The sequence below is a fragment of the Beta vulgaris genome, chromosome 5, assembly GCF_026745355.1.
Source record: "Beta vulgaris subsp. vulgaris cultivar EL10 chromosome 5, EL10.2, whole genome shotgun sequence".
In the NCBI taxonomy this organism is placed as follows: domain Eukaryota; kingdom Viridiplantae; phylum Streptophyta; class Magnoliopsida; order Caryophyllales; family Amaranthaceae; genus Beta; species Beta vulgaris.
This window is the reverse complement of record NC_079206.1, coordinates 62,823,423-62,839,319: the sequence shown is the minus strand read 5'-3', so window position 1 is coordinate 62,839,319 and position 15,897 is coordinate 62,823,423. Positions and strand designations below refer to the sequence as shown.

Below are 15,897 nucleotides of genomic sequence, written 5' to 3'. Positions count from 1 at the left end.
GTTGTATTTATTGTTATTATCATAAAGTATTATATTAATAAATGAAATTTTTTTCTTACCCGGGGCATAGCCCGGGCCTAATAACTAGTTGTGTATTAAAACCTTGTTGCTAGTATTAATTTCCACTTGTTGCCTCCCTGTAGTAATTGTTGTCATTTGACTAATCTGCATCTTTGATGGAAAAAATTAAATGCATCATTCATTACTTACTCTTTGATAGTGTTCTATAGCCACTTTTATCGAAGCGGAAAATGAAGGCCGCTTTTTTTTTTTTTTTTTGTTTTCTTGAAGAATCAAGAGTATAGTTAGAAAAAACATACTTATCTCATTAAGATATTAATATCTCTATTATATAAATAAGGGGGAGCTATGGTGTCCCTAATGAAATGTTTTTTTTTTATTTTTTATCTTTAGCTAAATATATATACTTAATTGGATATTTAGATTTTGTACAATTATATCCTTTCCTAATTTAAAGATGGATCAAAAATTCCAATAGCAAAATAAATAAGCATTAACAAAATAACTTGACATAATGAGAAAAATAGTTACTCAATAAAAAAAAATACAAATTTAATTTGACCACAAAACTTTTAATCTAAATGTTTATCTCAATTTTTAAAAACTTTATAGATTATTGTAGTTTGTATAACAATAATTATAAATCACACTTCTATAATTATATTTTGATGAAATTTATTAAGAATAGATCCAAACAATCGACGTACGCATCGCGTGCATAGAAGACTAGTTCTATATAAAGGATGGTTTATAATCAAGTATCACTTCCTTTCAAAAAAAAAAAAAAAAAATTAACAATCAAATATTACTTGGTTTAGTGATAATGTTTGTATCTCCAACCTTGAGTTATAAGCTTATGACATCAAATCCTATTAGAGACACTTTGAGAGTGGATTTTCCTTGTCTTCTCCTTCACTTTCTTATCAAATAAATACAATTTATAAAGGATGGTCAATATATGTGTGTGAGAGATGGCTAAAATCTGAATTTATGAAATTATAGTCAATTCCTAAGCTAAACCAATCCTTGCTCAACATGACCAAGTCAAGAAGGTGCTTTTATAACAAGGTTTGGCACGTTTTTTTTAAATATAATTTCGACAAGACCAAGTCCAAATTCTGACTAACGAAGTCAATAATGCTGATTATTCTAATTTACAACGATATTTTTAAGTACTTTAAAGTGAGGTTTGGAATACTTGGGACTTACCTCTTTCTAATGAAAAGGTTTGGAATTTGAATCTTATCAAGTGACAATTTTTTGGGGTGAAAATTCTTATATTTCTCCAAAACATTCAAAATCCAAGAGTTTGACTCACCAATATGAACTAAGAAAACCCTGAAGCTAAGTGATTTGGCTAAAAAATACTTTATCTATCTAGTGTGTAATTTACGATATAAATATATAATTAGTGGATTCCAATTCGACAGTGTTAATAATTCTTTATAGTTCATTTTTAGTAAGTGGATTACCCTATGAATAAATACACCAATCTACTAAATAGGTTAGTATCTTTCTCTTTATATACCATTAGAAAACCTTTATACACCATCCTTTCTTATTTTTATTTTCCGCACTTTGACTTTCATAAACAAACTTTCAAAAACTTTTTGACTTTGATATCATATAAAATAAAATGATTTATATTATATAACTATTATAACAGATTTGTTTAGAAAAAATACATACATAAAAGTAAATTTCTATAATTTATACTAACATGTAATAAGCGACTTGCATAGTCAAAGATTATTTTTAAAGACCATAAAAAACAATGTGAAAAAAAGCAAAACACTAAATACATCTTTAAACATAACATTAGTTTAGAAATTTATAACAAAATTATACTCCACAAGCTTATAAACAAAATACTTGCTTAATATTTTTACTTTTAGTCTCTTATAGGCTTTAGCCTTATATGTAGTCAGCACAATGGTTAGAGCCTAGTGGTTAGAGCTTCTCTCTCAATTTCAAGAATTTTTGAGATCGATTCTCACTATTAATAAGTTGGAATCTCTTTTATTTCTCCTATCTTATTTTTTTTAAAAAAAACAAACAAACAGCACAGCCTATATATATACTAGTCTTACATGCACGCAATGCGTGCGATCATGTGTGATAACAAATGAAGTAAAAATAAAATTAATTGGGTAAAAAACTGTTTTTATATTTTTCTTTCTCAAAAAACTAATGTTCAATTTAAATGTCTTACTTCCCCTTTTCCATTCAAATGAAACAGTTAGTTATCTTCTTTTCTTCTTCTTTTATTTTTATTTTTTTTATTTTTTGGTGTCCCCAATGTCTTGCCTTATATAATAGAGATATATTTTTTTTAAAGGCGAGTCCTTTATAAGTCGTCACCTGTTCCCCCGTCGTAGACGACATTCCACCCAATTCTTGTGAATACAGTATAAGTCAAGAATTAATAATTGAGTGATGTTTAATATATAACGGTGTGACAAAGTCCACCCACATTAATTACATTGCCAAACTTTAAAGACATGCAACCTTTTCTCCTTCTTTTCTTCAATCAGTCATTTATTCATAAACTAAACAGATCACAGATGATAGGTCATTTAAAGACGCAGTGATGCAACAACTTTGGTTTATTTTGTTTTTTTTTTTTTTAGTGGAACATGCAACTTTGCTTTTATCGTTGGCGAAGAATGGTATTCAATATTTTTTTTTTCCCAATTTTAAGGAACAACTATTTTCTACTTTTCGTGTAGCCTCTTTTGCCTTTTGGCCAACAACGATGGCTTCTTGTCCCGTGAATTAAATTTTTTTTGTACGGAATAAGAAAAGTGATGGTAATTAATAAGATTAATAAGATTAATAAGAACACTTTTAGGAAAAAAATAAACCTAATATTGTTAAATAAAATAGTATTATTGTACAATAAAATGATAATGTTATGACATTATGTATACAAGAAATAACTAAGGGTCTGTTCTCTTCGGCATAAAACAGCTGAACTGAATTGAACTGAATTGAACTGAACTGAACTGAATTGAACTGAACTGATCTGAACTGAACTGAACTGAATTGAATTGAATTGAACTGAAATGAATAGTGATATGTGAGAGTAAAAGTATTGTCAAGAGCTAAACTGAACTAAACTGAACTGAACTGATCTGAACTGAATTGAACTGAACTGAATTGAACTGAACTGAACTGAACTGAAAATAAGCTGGGGAGAACAGGCCCTAATATTGCGAAAAAAAATGATAGATATTTTATAAAACATTACTAATGTTATTTTAAAAGTGAATGATATTTGCTTGTTATGCTATATGAACAATATTTTTCCTCTCAAATGTAAACTAGGCAAAACTCATAAACATATGTTTGTGTATGGTTTCAAGTTCCAACATACACACTATTAATCAATTTAATTGTCATGCTTTTAGTCATCAAAAAAATTAGGTAGAAAGAAGGGAAACTTTTAGGCATTGGGCCTGTTCGGCAAAAGTAGTTGTTGGGTAGCTGTTGGCTGTTGGAGTAGCTGTCAGTTGTTCGGGTAGCTGTTAGCTCTTAGCTGTGAAAGTAGCTGTTTACGATATAAGTGTTCGGTAAAAGTAGCTGTTATGCTTATATATATGATAAAAATAACATATTTTATAATTATAATATTAATTACAATTATATGATTAATTATTATATGATTCATACTAGGATAACAGTGTCCTCATCAGTCCACTTAAATACCTCGTTCGTCCCTTCTTTGTTATTAGAGAAGCCATCTACGTATCTAAAATAATCATGAATAATACAAAAATATTAATGAGAATATAATGCACCAAGCCATCTACTTATCTAGCAACCCTATTAGTATACTAATCAACATTGAAAAATATAAGGAGAACGAAAACAAGAGAGTTAGTTGATAAAAAATTTTATCTTTGATAAAAATGAGAAAGTGGGATTTTTAATCCTTAAAAAGTGGGATTTTTTTTTCTGTTAATCCCAAATTTTTATCTTGAATATATGATATTTTATTAATTTCAAATTTTTATCCTTAAAAAGTGGAATTTTTTTCCTTTGAAAAAAAATAAAAAAAAGTAGAAAGCTACTTACAGAAACTGAACGCTATAAAATATAACGTTGGAGAAAAGCTATCCAAAAGCTATCTGAAACTCCAACAGCTACTCCAACCTCTACTATGCCAAACACTTAATTAGTGTTTTGACTTAGTCAAAACACTAAAAGCTAGTGCAAAAGCTATTGCCGAACAGGGCCATTGTTTAGGTTCATTGTAGAGTTCGGATCCTCTAGAGTTTTAGGAAAACTTCACGAGGTAGAGTTGTATTTGAGCCACCCATTTTAGAATCAAAGACTCATATTAGTGAAAGGGAAAGATTTAGGAGTGGATGAAATTTAATTATCTCACCTTATATTCAAACACTAAAAGTAAAACAAAAAATCATATAAAAAATATAATTGAACGCCTTAAATAAGATGAAAATATATTTAAGCAATTACTTTATTCTTTTTGTTTTTTCTTGTAGTTGTTTTAATTTAATTTATACCTATTACACAAGTCACTATCTTAATTAAAAAAAATCTCGCCTAAATTATTTATAATATATTATAGGAAATAAATCTTCCATATAAAAAATACTATTTTCTTAAAGAACTTTTTAGATAATCTTCTTGCATGGATAAACTAATTTTTTAAAAATTTGATCTAAAATATTCAAATTTCATATATCAATTTTTTCCTAAATATTATACATGTTGGGCTACGTTCGAGCCAAAAACTAGTTTGTACTATATACATATCATGAGCAGCAGGTGATAACTTACTGATGTTAGCATTACCTCTGATTTCAAAGATTACGAGATTGAGTATTAACCTTGTAAGATGGATCCCCAAATTTCTCTTACTTGCAAAGGACTTCAACTTACTCTATTTGAGAAAAAATATATTATACTTTGACCATGACTTTTTCAAAAAGCATAACGCGACGACATAAATTTCTTTATTGCATCACCTACCTATAGATGGTGTAGTGAGAGAAGTGTAAGCATCTATCACTTTCTATGGGAAAGAGCAAGATTAAAAGATTTGACTTGTGGAAAGAGCTTACACCTAATGAATTAAGCGCTAACATCCACCTATGAAACTAATATTTTGAATTAAATTCTTAAATTAAAATATAGAGTTACGAAAAGGTGTCTGTATAAAATGAAGAGAATGGTTCAAACGGCCCCGACAAAGAGAATTTAATCAAAGCGCCTATACCTTCTTGCCTCACTTGATACTTTCGACAGTTCAACAAACAAAAGCGTCTCTTCATATATAAAAAATTACTCTCCTCAACTAAAATAACTCAAGTTAGCATCATTGTAAAGACAATATCCACAAATTTGAGATTATTTATAAATAAATCAATTTTCAATTAAACATGGGAAAAAATCTCAAATTAAAATTTGAATTTACCATGTCTTTATTTTTGCTACAAATGGAAATATATTGGTCATATTATGATTTATGACTAATGTCATGTCATGTGGACTTCCAATAAAATTAATAGTCTTCGTCAAAATTAATAATAATAATACTAATCAAAATCACGAAAACATTCCCTTCTAAATCCCTGCCACAATCTACGCCATCATTCTCTCTCCTCAATATCAAAAATCTCTCAAAAACAAAAAAAAAATGGCGGCTTCTACTTCTACTTCTGCAATCAGTGTTTTAGAGCGAGAGAAAAAGGTCCAAGATGAACTCGCACTCCCCATTTTTCTCACAGACCAAGTCGTCAAATCTGCCGGTGACGCCGAATCATCTCGCCCTGATTGCGCTGAAATCGCTCGTCAAGCCGAAGAACTCTCGCAGAAGCTTCGCGCAGTCGTTCGATTAACCTCCGCACCTTCTTCATCCTCCATCTACGATCGTCCAATTCGTCGTATTGCCGCCGATGTATCGAAGAATCTAGAACGTGCTTTAACCCTAGTTCGCAAGTGTAAGCACACTGGTTTACTTCGCCATGTTTTTCTTACCATAACTTCTTCTGCTGCTGATTTCAAGAAGGTTTCGACCTTGCTTCAATCTTCAATTGCTGATTGTGGCTGGCTTCTTTCGATTTACGACGACGATGAAGGCGGACCTAATCTCGGAATTCCGCCGATTGCGAACAATGATCCGATTGTTGCTTGGGTGTGGTCTTCGATCGCATCATTGCAGATTAATCGACCGTTGAAAGATCGGATTGATGCGGCGAATTCGTTGGCTTCGTATGCAGGAGATAAGAGGTATCGACAGGTGATAATGGAGGAAGGAGCGGTTTCGCCATTGTTGAGGCTTTTGAAGGATGGAGGAGGTTCATCGGAAGGTCAAATTGCTGCTGCTTCGGCGTTGTTTTTGTTGGTGAATGAGGTAGAAAGGACTAGAATTGTTGCTGCCGAGGGTGGGATACCGATCATGGTACAAGTGCTTGGTGAATCGTCTATGAGTGTGCAGGTTTCGGTGGCGGAGTTGGTGGCGGAAGTGGCAAAAGTTGATTCGACTGCGAGGGAGGAATTTGGGAGAGAGAATGTGCTGAAGCCGTTGATTTCGTGTTTGATTATGGACCTTGATATGGAGGATTACAAGCTCTATCATGGTGGTGAAGGTAAGACTAGTATTCATTCTATTGTTCAGAAGGAATTAGCTGCTAAGAATCATCTATATTATAATAATCGTGTTCTTAGTCATGGTAATAGTAGTAATAGTTATCATAAGGTGAATACGTCTTCAGGGTTTGATGCCAAGGGGAGTTATAGTAGGAAGGATAGAGAGAATGAGTCTCCTGATCTTAAGCTCAAGCTTAAGATTCGGAGTGCTTTGGCATTGTGGAGATTGTGTGAAGGGAGTTTGTTGAATAGTCAGAAGGTTGCTGAGCCTAAAGGTTTGTTTTGCTTGTCGAAAATTATTGAAAATGAGAGAGGAGAGTTGCAATACAATTGTTTGATGACTATTATGGAGGTCGCTAAAGTGGCTGAGGATAATGCGGACCTTAGGAAAGTGGCTTGGAAACCGAGCTCTCCACCTGCTAAGGTAGTTTTGGATCAGCTTCTTAGAGTGATTAAGGAGATGAATAACCGGGATTTTCAAATTCCTGCAATTAGAGCAATTGGATGTTTAGCAAGGATTTTCCCTGCTAAGGAAACAGGGATTGTTGCTTCATTGGTTGGTCAGCTTGGGAATAAGGATTCTAGTGTGGCCACTGAAGCTGCTATTGCCTTGGCGAAGTTCACTTTCCCTGATAACCATAACTGTACCGCACACTCAAAGACTATAATTGAGTTTAACGGAGTTCCTCCATTAATGAAATTGTTGACTGTTGATGATCGCTCTAGGAAGAGTGGACTTGTTTTGCTTTGCTACCTGTCCATGCATGTTGGCAACAGCAAGGAACTTGCAGAGGCCAGAGCTCTCAGAACGCTTGAGAGTGCAGCTCGTCCTGGAATGTCGCAAAATGCTGAATTAAAGGATTTATGTTTCAAAGCTATGCAGCAGCTCCTGCTGTACCAAGATGGGGGTCATCCTCACAACCATGCATTTGCCATGGTTTGATGATCAAAGGGCTAATGATTGTTCCTGGGTGCTTGTCATTGGTGGAGTGAAGCTCTGACTTGTACATTGTAATTTCAGAAACAAAGATGGTATGATATTGTAGTATTCTTTTGCATTCTCAGTCTTAGATAGCAATTTGTAGTGAGTTTGCAGATATTTGCTACAAGGGTTGAAGCTCAGTGTAGTTCTGCCTTTGGTTTCAGAAATGTAAATTAGTATCTACTTTTTCCATTTTTGATAATACTATTATTGCTTTTGACACGTGTCATTTGAGTCTCCAATCATTAAATGAATGTGCAAATATCCCCTAGCATTTTTCTGGAGGTTGTCAGTAATGTCTACATTTCAAGAATTTTAAACTCTAAATGGTAACCTTTTGTTCATTATTTCCGCTGCTCATTATACATCATGATCTAATTTAAGGAAATATTAGCTGGTTCATCTGTTGAACTTGCAGCTCAAGGTTCTTTCCTTGGTACCGAACAGGTCAGTGGATAACTTTCTTTATCTAATCTTGTTGTCTAGCTACGTGCTGAGTACTGTTACTTGTAAGGATGTCGAGATCAACTATTCTTCAGGAGGAAAAGCTAGTAAAAGAAGGTGCATTTTTCAAGTGTGTGGGTGTATGCATGCTTTGGCATGTACTCTGTGTTATATCAATTTTGTGTGCTGTTAATTTGATCACCTTCCTGCATATTTTTGGGTTACTGCCTTCTACCCTGCTGTTCAGTGAACATCTAACGTGACATTGTTGTTAACAATCCCTTAATGTCTTCTGAAAATAGCGGACAGATCTGATAAATCTTATGAACAAGAATCTGGTGGAGCATTATCTACCTGTCCATGCATGTTGGATCTAATATTTAACGATGAGTCTATCTGCTAGGTTCTTCCTCTATATGTCCTTATCCATTCTTTGTTTCTTTTTGAAGAGCTGAGGACTGTTGTAGCTTATCTCTGAATCCCTATCCCAGTTAGATTGGCAATTTGGCAGTTACCCGTGAGTCTTTGACCTACTACCTACTATGTATTATTTCTTTCCCTCTCCCTATAATGTTATAATGTCTTCAGTCTATATAATATCTTAATAAGCACCTTGGATTGGGATTTAGATCAACTGTAAAATGAAGCAGATATTATTAAGTTTTGCTTTCTCCATCTTCTCCGAATAGGTGCATCCCCGCATTACCCGACTGAGTAAGCTTTCTAGTGATTTAGTCTGTGGTATACTGGTACATGCAGATATTAGTGTGCATATCTGGTCTTTTTGATTTTTCTGCACATTTTATTAGATCAATTGGTTTTTGGATTGCATTATTTCTTTCCGTCTCCCTATTTCTAATGTCTTCTTTGCGTTAAGTACAGGAAAACATCTGCTGGTCATGCTTGTTCTGCACTTGTTGTTTAAGTCCCTTGGTTTTATAAGTTCTTAATTCCTCTAGCAGTCAATCTCTCCCTCTCATCATTATAGGAGCAGTATCAATGCGTCCTACAAGAAACTTTATCACGCGTCTTTTTGTGCAGGTGCTTGGATTCAAGAATGCCATTATGATGGCTGCAATGTTCCGTGGCAATCATGCTGATTGTTCAGCGCCTCTTGTTGTATTCAGGAGTCGATTCATGGATCTACGTGGCAGTCTTGTAAGGTAGTTAATGAGAGGTTTGCTTTTGTGCTAAATCTTTATGGTGCTACTTATGTTCTTCGGTTCACTATTTATGTGTAACTAAGATTGTGATGTACATCGTAGCTGGTGTATACTGAAGGAGGGTGCAGTAATCCGGAGTTCCATACTTGCCTACAAGAGTCTCGTAAGCTTTTATTAAGAAAGAACTTGAGCACCCTTCACCAATAGGGATTATTTGCAGGAGTGTCTATTTGATCTCATTGATTGTCTTTCTCAAAAGATTCATACTAATATCTAATTCATCTTTGTAGATTGTATATCGACATGCCTTTACCCAATTAGCAAAGATATAAGTCTGCATGAGGCTGACGTTTGCAGATCTTCTCATCTATTGACACTTTTTTAAAAAAATATTAGGCTTTTTGCTCGAATAATGCACTTTGATTTTATTCTTCATATTAACAACAAATGGTCGTGTAATTGTGTTCTCTTAGTTGCATATGAAGTATACCTTTAAGTTTCTCATGCTGCATATTATTTTGTGTTTTAGGTTCATCAAATTCAGGTTGAAAGAATACATATTTGATTAAGACCACAATTTATCATAAGCTTGTAATCTATATGCGTTTGTGCATTGCTTCTTTTTTTTACCCCATTTTTTCCCATATGCTAAGTAACGGAGAGGCTTGCGAATTTTCTTTAACATGGGCAACTAGCTTATCTGATACGAAATCCCGATAAACAGACTACTATAGCTCGATGTTGATGACTCATGATACAAGCAGTGGGATGCCAATCGTCCTGGGATCCCAACGCCCAGCGGTAACTTTAGGCCTTAGAAGTTAAAGTTCATGCCGACAGTTAATTGATTTCTATTTTTGCCTGTTTAGTTTTCTTCTTGTGCAGTTGTACTTGCATTCTATTCATCTATCATGCACGTAGTATTTGAAATCTTGTTGCTGGATGATTTCTAGTTAGTAATACTTATTTTGCACTGCAGATCTGTACTAAATTTCTAACTTGTTAGAGTATATAGGTATGGTTGTTGAGAGTGCTTTTGGCTGGATTTGCTGGAAGCTTCTTTGAGAAGTGGTGACAATTCTTAGCTGTAGATAGTAATAGCTCAACTGCAGCTGGATTCTAGCTATTCATTGTTTCTCATGCATTTTCATTTTCACTTTGCACAGTAAAGGACAGAAAAGTTTCCTTTTCTATGTCATTACGTATTTTTTTCAAGTTTGCTCCCAATGGCTGCTTGTATTCATGCTCAAGTTTTACTTTTGTTTCCACCTTGAAAGTTTAATATAGTCCAAACCTTATCGTATCTTGGCAAATGACTATTTGTTCAAGAGACTTGTCGAGAGCTTATTTGATATCATTCACCATTTTTTCTTTGTGACAGGCCAGAGAATGTTACAGTGGCATGTAGGCTGCAAGAATCTGGCAGTTCGGATGGCAGATAGGCTTTTAGCAGGCGTAGGAAACATCACTGTGCGGGTAAAATTAATCATGGCAAAGGCTATCAATTTTGACCATATTCTTTTAGTAATATTATAAGAAAATACATTATCATGTGGGAAATGTGTATTTATAATACCAAAATTTCTACTTTTTTGTACTAATATGTGGTTAAAGATATTAATAGTCAAATGTGTATCGTGGAGACCAAAAAGGCAAATGTTGCAACTATAAATTAAGAAAGAAAGAATATTATAGGATGTAACTCTCCAAATTAGACAGATTATTGTCATTGTCTCTCTTCTGTAACTCCTATTCTGAACAGCAACTACAAATATTGCCCGGAGCAGAAAACACGGCTGCTGCTGGCTAACAATGATACCAAGTGAGTCAATAGAAGTCAATCAATCATTCAGTGGAAGTAAGCCTCTTAAATGTTTATTACTATTACATGCTTACTATTGCTAGAGTAATTTCGAATTTTGGCTGAATTTTTCCTGGGAGGTTTCCTTAAGTTAGGACTGTATAGCCTGTTCTCATTGTATCTTTATATTTTTGCGGATAGGTGATATAATGATGAGCTATGTATGGTTGCCATAAAATGATGAGCTAGGTTGGTGGGAAGAGATAGTCGAGGATAGTTGCTACTTGGTAAGTAGTTATCAGCAAATTTCATTGTTTGTAGACCCATCTAGTTGATTTTTGTGAATGTGACTTTAACTATTGACTTTATTATTATTTAAAGGTTTTTGTATGATAATAACCTGAAGTTGAAATTTACTGCTCCATGACCATATGTACTTCATTGGCAGAATCATGTGGTTAAGGCCTGTGCTGTAAGGAGAGTTACAGGGTGTTTTGTGGGAAAAAGTGACCTGTACTTTCTGGGCTCCCTTCATTTATCATTTTCCTCGTGGAGTTTCTGCCAACTAATATGTCAAGTTTGTGTTCTTTTCTTCATGTTTTTGTATTTCATAAAAAGTTAATCATGCACATACTAAATCTCTCTCATATTTCTAAACATCATCATCAACATGAGATAGCAAAGACATTATTGGTACAAATCTACATTCTTCATCCTGTATATTTTTGTAATTACCCTACACTATTTTATTATGTTTGAACCAAGTAATTACGCTACACTATTCGAAACATTAATGTTTAGTGATGATCCTTTTAATTTTAAGGTTATGCGATCAAACCCATTAGGGCTTTTTAGGACAGGATTCTTTTATCTTTGCCCTTTCTTCCGTAGGGTTTAACCTACTAAGCATAATTGATTGAACTGCCAATGATGTCGTTTGAGTAGTCTTTTTCCTTTCAAAAATATGAAAATTATATAGTACTATGCTATAGTTTATCATTGGTTTTTCCGAGTATGCCACTATTTGATTTAGTGAAAGATGCTAAAAGTCACAATTATCATAAATGTCTTTGAAAATTCATGTTATATCTTATCTAATACTTCCTCAGTTAACCTTTAATTGCAAGACTTTCCTTTTATAGCAATTTCCAATTAATAATGACACAATTTTATTTGGCATTGAGTTCTTTCTATCTATTTTTATTGCATCTGTCTCTCTTTTTATTCCTCTCTATCCCTCTCCTTTCCTTAAATTTTTTGCATCCTCCCTAATAAACGGAGGAAGTAATTCTAAGAGATCGGTGTGTAAAATAAGTTTGGGGGTCTTTGGATTTGGTGTAGGTTAACTCCCTTCTTTTAAACATGAACTGATGAACAGATACATGTAAGGCCTTAGGCCGGGTCACTTATCTCAAGTTTCAGCCTAACTCAACAAGCAGCCGGCATCCCACTCCCCATGCTCTCCAAAAGAGTCGCCCCACTGTCGCAAGGCGGTAGCTATTACAATAAGTTATTGCAGCCCATCCTGCTACAGAGCTTTCCCAACTCAAAGTTACAGTGAAGTAATGACTTCTCTTGTGCGTAGGACATTTGACGTCCAAGGAATCTGAAATGGATTATTGTGGTCATTAGCAGCCAGTTTTGGTAGGAAGACAATTACAAGTTGGCATCTTCAACCACATATGCTCGTGTTGTTGTTTTCCAAATAAATACAAGGGACCAAAGTTGTAGAAGTCTAGTTCAATTCATGATTGCAAGGAGCTCCAAGAAATGGACCTTTGTACTAGTGATTTTTTTAGTACTATGAGAAGCATCTTTCTGTGGTGTTCCATGTGCATATTCTAGTTTGCGTCCATCGCTCATTCGCTCTTAATGGTCTTTACTTAGGAAAGAACTTCATATGAAGTACACAAAAGAAAAAAAAAAAAGAGTTGTATTTTTTTTTATTAGGGGAAGAAAAGGAGTTGTACTTTAATACAGATGTAATGGTTAGAGTTGTATATATTGAGGATAAGATAACTAATACTCAATCTGTTTCAAAAATATTGCTACTTTTTTATCGTTGTCATTATTCACTTGGTAATTTACATAAGAAAAAATATAGTCATGTTGGATCTTATTTGATTCGTCTCAATTTTTATTTTTCAAATATATAATTTTTATATTTTTTTCATATATGTAACATAAAATATTGGTGTTTGAAATTGCATCTCGTAAACTGTAAAAAAGCAAATGTAGCAACATTTTGGGACAGAGGAAGTAATCAACTGCCTTAGTTCAAGCATGTGATATGTTGACTAGATGACGCACTGGTAAAGATAGTAAAGAGCTAAAACTATAGAAAATTTAGAATACATTTGAGAGATGTTATAGATAATTTGGAATTGAAAGTGTATTGGCTGGTATATGTTATTCTAACACTATATGCACGCAATCAGTGCAACAGTATATTAATATGAATATTAACATCAAAAGGTGTTAAAAAAAACTAATTTAGGAGTGTAATATTTATATGGTGAATATTGATGAGCATTGTATTTTTTTTTTTTTTGCATTGCTCTAGTGTAAAGGGTAATGTTTTTCATAAAGGAATACATAAGATAAGATTTGTTATCTTGTACTTGGTAGATTATTCTACAACTCTTCTTTTAAACTAGGAAAATTTGCCAAAAAAAACCTTTTAAAAGTTCAATTTTGCGAAAAAGAAACCTTTTAAAAGTTCAATTTTGCGAAAAAAACCTTTTAAAGCATTCTTTACAGAAAACTACAGCACCACCCATATGCATCTTAAAAACTACACCGGTTTATCTTTCTTTAACCTCCTATTTCCATTAACTATAGCACCACCCATATGCATCTTAAAAACTACACCGGTTTAGCTTAGGTTCCATCTTGCAAAAAAGTTTAGGTTTGTGGTTTTTTCATGCAAGGAATGATTTAAAAGTTTTCTTTTCACAAAATTGAACTTTTAAAAGTTTTTTTTTTGACAAACACTTGGTATATGTTTTGCCCATTCTAAACCTACATCTTAATACCTATATTTTGTAAACCAAACACCCACTTTTGGATCTTGCTAATGGACGCACCATGGGCTTTATATAAGTACTAAATATATTTCTAGAAATGGTATAAATCATGGAAGGAATTCAAAAATCATGCGTCAGTCAGTATAATTAATGTTTAGATTCATTTAAATATTTTTAGTTTTAGTTATCTTATCTAACACCCCACGGACGCTTGTTAGCTTTTGCCTTTTTTGAAAATGAAAATGATATATTTAATTTCTGAACTCCTACAGGAAAAGAGGAGACAGGTTGTGAAATTTTGTCGAATTTGGATGATGCATGTACATGTTGTGTATGTCGTCCAACTCCGTAAGTGGTATTAAAGTGAACACGACATAAGGATTCTGAGTATAAAGAGAGCAAATGTTCTAATTTTAAGGATACTCACATGTCAGGGGGAGTGTGGTACCCATGTTTGTTGTGCACATATGAATTGTCCCACGTTGGAGAAATAGGAGAGAAAACACCACATTATAAGCTAGAGGAGGTAGTCCTACTATATTTTGCTAATTGGTTTTAGTATGGAACCTCATTTGATCTTGTGTGTGGACCAAACTCTTGTATGTGGACCAAACTCTCCTCCTCCTTATTGGTTTCCTAGATCTGTTTTCAATTCCATCAAATTTAGCTTGGTATCAGAGCAAATAATCTTATCCCATTATGAAGTGGAAGATGAGAAGAAGAAAGGGACACAGGAGGAGGAAGACGAGAAAGACAACAAGAATGGATAGAAAAATTAAAGAAGACGAATGAACATCCACTATGACCCTTATTCAGTTGTTTGACAAATGCGCAATATAAACAATGTAGGTTCTGATACCATGATAAACTTTATTAGTCCTAACACAAGCCCTTGCTGAAAAAGAGTTTGGCCACGTACAAGCTCGAGAGGGTTCCATCTTAAAGCCAATTTGTTTTAGGATGGAACCCTATCGACTTTGTACGTGGTTAAATTCTTCTCCTTTTCATTCCGAAAATATTCTATAATTGTATGCTTGATCGATCTCCCGAGATTATTACGCGCAATATTTTCAGGTTCAATCCCATAACACCAATCAAGCTTGTATAGATAATCATTACCTTTCAAAATTTTTCTTGTTTGATTATACTCTGTATGATCAAAACACCCGTTTGCCTCTACTTTCTTCAAAAAACGCTTTTGTGGTATGATCATACTCGCTAATCTTTCCGAAGTGAATTTAGAAAGACTTAATCAACAACCTAGCTAGGAGCAGCGAAACGTTTACCTCTTATGTTTTTGGGCTTGACTGATTTTGCTGGCAGCCATTAGGTTGGCCTGCATTTGAAGAAGTTAGCGAGTTGCAAACACCATGTGATGACAAGGAGAAGGGGAAAGTACTGGAGGAGGATGAAAATGAGAAAGAACAGGTTTGCCGTGTAGTTTAATCAAAACTGCAAGACATGCTATTTCAAGACATATGTTAAAAAAATGATAACACTTCCTTGGGCGTAATACAAGCCCATGTTGAAGGAGAGCTTGACCACATACAAGTAACTTCTCCTCCATATCATATCCTCCTTTCTATTAATAAACATATTATATATTACAATATTTATTACTATTAAAATCCAGTTCATATCTTATATTATTAATAATTTTATTTTGCAACTGTAGTACTAACAGATTATTTTGGATTATTGAGAGAATAGTTGAGGGTATGAAGTGGGTACGATGCGGGTACAAAATGCGGGTGTGGGTACGAAATACGGGTGGTTGGTGGGGATGGGTTTAAATATTGACCGGCTAGGGAGAGGACGGGTTTGGAATTTTCTCCCATAATA

At 33.8% G+C, this 15,897-nt stretch overlaps 1 protein-coding gene across 21 annotated transcripts; it reads left to right on the top strand.

The window, feature by feature from the left end:
• The first annotated feature begins 5,585 nt into the window (after positions 1-5,585).
• LOC104894339 (hypothetical protein) lies at positions 5,586-13,088 on the top strand. Of its 21 annotated transcripts, none has more exons than XM_048644066.2 (6): positions 5,586-7,671; positions 9,107-9,228; positions 10,610-10,698; positions 10,991-11,086; positions 11,231-11,316; positions 11,478-13,088. In XM_048644066.2, exon 1 carries the CDS (start codon positions 5,687-5,689, stop codon positions 7,580-7,582), a length of 1,896 nt encoding a protein of 631 aa, XP_048500023.1. In that variant the 5' UTR covers positions 5,586-5,686; the 3' UTR covers positions 7,583-7,671; positions 9,107-9,228; positions 10,610-10,698; positions 10,991-11,086; positions 11,231-11,316; positions 11,478-13,088. The 21 variants fall into 21 exon arrangements, with proteins under 21 accessions (XP_048500023.1, XP_048500017.1, XP_048500014.1 ...); XM_048644060.2 differs by having other exon boundaries at positions 10,610-10,704; XM_048644057.2 differs by adding an exon at positions 9,331-9,391 and having other exon boundaries at positions 10,610-11,086.
• Positions 13,089-15,897: the final 2,809 nt, after the last annotated feature.

Excerpts from the sequence above, each read along its gene's own strand:
- LOC104894339 (XM_048644066.2), top strand. The coding sequence starts at position 5,687 with ATGGCGGCTTCTACTTCTACTTCTGCAATCAGTGTTTTAGAGCGAGAG.